Source organism: Suricata suricatta, chromosome 17 (assembly GCF_006229205.1).
Source record: "Suricata suricatta isolate VVHF042 chromosome 17, meerkat_22Aug2017_6uvM2_HiC, whole genome shotgun sequence".
NCBI lineage: Eukaryota > Metazoa > Chordata > Mammalia > Carnivora > Herpestidae > Suricata > Suricata suricatta.
In genome coordinates, this window is record NC_043716.1 from 38444405 (window position 1) to 38450284 (window position 5880).

At 51.6% G+C, this 5880-nt stretch overlaps 1 protein-coding gene across 1 annotated transcript; it reads left to right on the forward strand.

Annotated features, from left to right (window-relative positions):
- The first annotated feature begins 800 nt into the window (after window positions 1–800).
- On the forward strand, window positions 801–3529 carry EIF1 (eukaryotic translation initiation factor 1). The gene is made up of 4 exons (XM_029927578.1): window positions 801–997; window positions 1696–1859; window positions 1998–2099; window positions 2659–3529. Exons 1-4 carry the CDS (start codon window positions 967–969, stop codon window positions 2701–2703), a joined length of 342 nt encoding a protein of 113 aa, XP_029783438.1. The 5' UTR covers window positions 801–966; the 3' UTR covers window positions 2704–3529.
- The last annotated feature ends 2351 nt before the right edge of the window (window positions 3530–5880 follow it).

Sequence of the window (5880 nt, forward strand, 5' to 3'; positions counted from 1 at the left end):
CAACTGAGCATTTCAATTTATATACTGAAAGAGCAAGAAAGGTTGACTGTTTTGAAGAAAGTATTTTGGACTACTCTCTGGGAAGGCTCTACCCCACACAATCTGGAAGACACACAGGATCCCCCTCAGGGTGTCTGAATTCTTCTTTGCCCCTAGAACCACGGTTACTCTCCCCTGAATCCATGCTAATGAGGTGGGTATTCTTTCCTTAGATTATAGAAGTGATATACTTAAAGTAGATTAATCCAGTTTTAGATTAGATTCACCTAAACAATAAGTGATTTACTTAAGGTTTGGATTATATTATTTGCTGGTTAAATAAAAATGCTGCCCTAAATCCTCAAAGAAAGAGTACGTGGGTAACTGGGTGGGTATGACAGTGGTAATTTGTCGCGTTTGGAAGGATCAACATCGAAATCTCACTTAAGGGTTGCCAATCCACCCCACGAAAATTCTCCAAGCAGGTAGGGCTGCAACAGAGTCAAGAGGGTGGAACGTGCCAGAGAACACAGGACACAGGCTCTCCTGAAACCTCCGCCAGTTTTCTGCACAGCACTGACACCTTCCTCCCGCACTGCGCAGGCGCCTAGACGGACCAACCTTTCCCCTCCCCCTTCTACCTCTCCCGGAATCGAGAGGACGCCCTCCCTCAGAAGAGCTCCTGCGCAAGCGCCGCCCCGCGTCCCGGCCCCCGGACCAATCGGAAACGGCGGCGCCAGGGGGCTGGGGCCACGATGCCGTGGGTGGGGCCAGGACGTGAGGCCAGCGCGGTGGCGTCACAGGGGCCGCTATATAAGTGAATACAGGCGCCGCCCCTCCGCCCCAGTCACTGAGCCGCCGCCGAGGACTCAGCAGCCTCCCCCTCGAGCCCCCTCGCTTCCCGACGCTCCGTCCCCCCTGCCCGCCTTCTCCCGCCGCCGCCGCCTTCCGCAGGCCGTTTCCACCGAGGAAAAGGAATCGTATCGTATGTCCGCTATCCAGAACCTCCACTCTTTCGGTAAGTCGCGGAAAAGTCCCCGGGGGAGAAAGGCCTGGGTGGGGTGGCGAAGTGCTCCGGGCCCGGAGACCTGCCAGCGCGACGGGCTTTCGTAAACTTAGGAGGAGGGAAGATGTTCGGGCTCGCAGGAAGCGGGGCCTCGGCCCGGGGTCGGGCCTTAAGCACCACCGGAAGGAGCGGACAGGGAGGCAGCCCTTGGGCGGGCCCAGCGTCTTATCGGGTGGCGCATTTACTAATGGCTCCCTGGCCGCCTTAGGCCCCACCCGCCCCCTCCCGCCACCCCTGCGTCACGTCCGTTACGTCACCGCCGTTGTCGCGGAGCCCGGAGAGAGGCGGCGCCAGCCCTAAGTGACAAATGCTCCCGCCAATGAGGCGAGAAGCTTGGCCCCGCCTTGGAGTTCTGGTTCCGGCCGGTTGCATCAGCCGGGTGGGGCGCTGCCTGCCAGCCGGGGCTCCCCCGACACGTGATCGGCTTCCGAGGGCGGGCCTGGGGCAAGAGGCCCAGCCTTTCCCCGGCACCGGGGAAGCCAGGCGTCCCGGCCTGACCCGTTCTGGGACTGCCAGCAAGGACACGTCTCACGTGATCTCAGCCCTGGCGGTGTCGGTATTTGTTTCTGCATGCGCAGAAGCTCCATGGGGAGGGTGACAGTGGCGCCTGAGCGCCAACAGCTCTAACAGAGCTTTATCTTTCTTCCCAGACCCCTTTGCTGATGCAAGTAAGGGTGATGATCTGCTTCCTGCTGGCACTGAGGATTATATCCATATAAGAATTCAACAGAGAAACGGCAGGAAGACCCTTACTACTGTCCAAGGGATCGCTGATGATTACGATAAAAAGAAACTAGTGAAGGCGTTCAAGAAGGTGAGTATTGGGGGAGAAAGCAAGGTCATATTTAACTTGCTCGAGAGGGGGTGCTCACCTGGATTCCCACGAGGGATTGTTGGTGCACCCGGACTGTTGCTTGGCCTAATGTGTTTCTTGCTTTGTTCCTGCTTGCAGAAATTTGCCTGCAATGGTACTGTGATTGAGCACCCAGAGTATGGAGAAGTAATTCAGCTGCAGGGTGACCAGCGCAAGAACATATGCCAGTTCCTGGTAGAGGTGAGTTCGGTTCACTTGGTGAGAATTCATTTGTGCCTCCACCCCGTCTGCTGTCAAATCCTTCCTTGTCTATTTAGTCTGTTCCGGAGAAGCGGAATAGGATGTGCAAGACTAAGCCAAACAACAGTTAAGTTTGAAGTAGAGAAGAGTTTCTAGAAACAGAAGGGACTTGTCTGCTTTAAGTTCAGTGCTTACGTGGATATACTTATGTCTACATATAGTGTGTGGGCTAGAACTTAAAGCACCCAGATCAGGAGTTGTAGGCTCTACTGTCTGAGCCAGCCAGGTGCTCTGTGCATGGATCTGCTTTAAAGATGCACATTTAAATGGCACAGATACTAAAACAAGCAGAGTGTCTGATTGGCAGTGACCAGAATCCTGTTACATCCTTGGTTCTTCGTGGAGTATCCTGAGTGAAGAACCATTGTGGCCTAATGCTGGTGGTGCGCCCTTGGCTCTTGGACTTCTTGCCCAGTGTAGGAGCAAGAAAGAGTTCTTGGCATCAGAAATGGGGGTGGGGGTTAATCCCCTCTATAACGTCATCCTTTTTTTTTTGCAGATTGGACTGGCTAAGGACGACCAGCTGAAGGTTCATGGGTTTTAAGTGCTTTTGGCTCACTGAAGCTTAAGTGAGGATTTCCTTGCAATGAGTAGCATTTCCCTTCTGTCCCTTGTCACAAGTTTAAAAACCTCACAGCTTGTATAATGTAACCATTTGGGGTCTGCTTTTAACTTGGACTAGTGTAACTCCTTCATGCAATAAACTGAAAAGAGCCATGCTGTCTAGTCTTGAAGTCCCTCATTTAAACCGAGATCAAGCAGCAGGCGCCTGGCAGTGTCCGGCCTGAAACCAAGCAGTAACGTGATGTTTCGGTCAAGCCCAGAGCCCCAAGATCGCAGCCGGCTGTGTCTGGCCAGAAGTTCCTCGGCTCTCCCTCTTCAGAGTTCCCTGCCCTAAGAGAATGTCACCACCTGAGCAGCCCGCGGTGCAGCGGAGAGGACAGGATGGGGTAAGGACAGCCACGGCAGCTGCGCTGCCACAGGGAGGCCTTGGTAGTCAAAGATCCCTGGTGTCTCCGACCTGACTGGGTGGGCGCAGCTTAGAGCAGCCACCTTCCCTCTAGTGAGGTGGGATATGACATCTGACTTGTCACCGAGGTCTCCGTGACCAGACAGAACCTTAGCTAATTGATGTCCGAACTCCAGAATGTGAGGCCAACCTTCCGTCCGAGTTAAACTTCTGACAAGGGAACAAACTTCAAACTGATGTGTGAGTCACGTAGCCGGCCATAGTGCTTACAACTTACTAGCAGCAGCTGCCCAATGCCATGTGAAGTAACAACTCGTTTTTTGGTTTATTTTTTCCTTCAGTTTTAATGTTATGTAATGTATTTAAGCCCTTATTTAAATAAAACTTGTTTTCAGAAACACCTGATTTGTAGATTGTATTTTATGTATAATCGGTCTTGTACGTACGTGGGAAGGAACCGCAGAAAGGGGTAGGGGAGGAGAGCCTACACCCACTGGTCAGCTGGGGCCTCCATTTCTTGACCAAGAAAACCTGTGTGAGCTTGTCCCTCCCCAGTGCCCCACAGTCCCAAAAGGAGGGATTGCACAGGGGACAGATTCATCGGTCGCCAGGCCATATCCGCATGTGGCTGTGGGGGAACTCTGCCTTGTGAGCTGATAGGGCAGGTGGAAACCAGTGGAGTCCTCTCAGTGACAGAATCTTGCCTTTCTAAAGGCTATGACAAAGGGACAAATGTGGTGTGGGACTTAATCTCATCTTCAGACCCCTGGGAGGTGTATAAAAGTGCTTTTTCCAGGGAATGAGTTTATTGTATTAGGTTAGTGGCTAAAGCACTTTGAGAAACAAAATGTCTGGCCATCCATTAAAAAAGGACAATATGTGGATATCTGTTCTTGGGGCCATTCTTTTTGGTGGTTTTTTTTTTTGAGGGGCAAAGAGAATCCTGGTCAGGCTCTGTGCTACCTGGCAAGAGCCCCTTGCCTCAGAGCTCAGCCTCATGACCTGAATGGAAACAGTCCCAAAGCTCAGCAGCCTGCCTGAGCTGTTGAGGCGCCCCTGGGCCATTAATTCTATTAAAACTCTGCCAGCATGTGGATCATGAGTGGGTACCAATTCCAGATTGTAAAAATACAGGCTTCAAACCACTGAGTAGTTATGATGAGTCTGCAATTTTCCTATTGCTAACCTCTTGGAAATAAAAGGTCAACCTTGTGAGTGAGTCTGGAGAGAGGCCACCGTAGAACAAGGTGAAGTGTGGGGAGGCTGGTGAAAGGCTGAGCCAGTTTCAAAGCAGGGCAGCTGCCCTGAAAATAGGATTTTAATCCGGAAGGTAGGGGGTCAAAACCAGGTCCTACCAAACTCCAATATTAGCAATCAAGAACTTAACCAATTAGCGCCAAACACAATAGCACTGTTCGAAACATTTTACATTTTGAGTGATCACTTCCTTTTTAATGTTTATTTTTGAGAGTGTGAGCAAGGGAGGGGCAGAGAGCTAGGTAGATACAAAATCAAGAGCAGGCTCCAGGCTCTGAGCTGTCAGCACGGAACCTGATGTGGGGCTCGAACTCATGAACCAGGAGAGCATGACCTGAGCCAAAGTTGGACCCTACTGGCTGAACCACCCAGGCACCCCTTGAGTGATAGTTTTAAGTCCTTAAGATTTCACTGTAGAGCCAAGGGCTAGTCAGAGGAGGCCAACCCATAGAAGACCACATAAGATAACAGGATAAGACAGTAGAAAATGATGCTGTAGGTTGATGTCCTGTGCTAGGCTCTTGAGATATCTTTTGCCTTTTAAGGACTTCCAGCCTTCTAGAATGAGATACTGGGAGTTAAACTAGCAACATCAGTAATCACCCATCTGGAGAGCCAATCAAAAACGATTAACCATGAACAGGACCGGAGGTTTGAGAACACGCTTCATTCAGTATCTCAGGCCTGAGATAAAAGCATAGTTGTGTCTATTTGATGGTTGGGGGAAATTTGCAAGGCCAATCAGTGGTAGGGTTTCATCCAGAACCCCAACTCTCCGTCCTTGCTCTCCCACCAGGTGACTGTACATTTCCGAACTAAACAGCTCATTTTACGAAGATGGGTATATGCAGTGCAGAGTGTGGGGAATCATGGGGCATGCAACAGTAATCAGGAAGACACTCTGTGCTCAGGAAGCTGGTGGCCTGATGGGAGTAGAAGAGCAGTACACGGCCTTGATGTGATACAGAAAGGAGCCAATGCCACCTCCAGCTTGGCCGAAGAGTCACAGGCTGTGGGGACTGGCAAACCTCGCCCACCCCATCCACGCCCATGGGGGCCCGGGGAGGCTTCATAAAAGGAGGTGGCATTTGAAGCAGGGTGTTACAGTCAAGAGAGGAGTCAAGGTCCAGAGGTGGGAGCACCCAGAGTACATGAGGGCCCTGAGGTAGGACCACTTGGCTGGAACAAAGGCCTCGTACAGAGCAGGAATAACATAGTACCGTCTCGCTATATGCCAGGGCTGTTCTGAGGACTTAAGGTGTTCGTATACAGAAGGGACTCAGCCCCACGTAGAACATTCAGAGAAGTGGTAGAGCTGAGCCAGCAAGTAGGTGAGGAGAAGGAGCAGAGGGGAAGGAGGGCTGGAAGGTGTCAGGTCAGAGTGGGCTGAGCTGCGAGCTGAAACCTTTTGATGTCAGCCTGTAAGAAGTCCCCGGAAGAGCGGATCTCCATGAGAAACGACTCCTAGCTCTGTGCTCTTGGATCCTCTCCCCA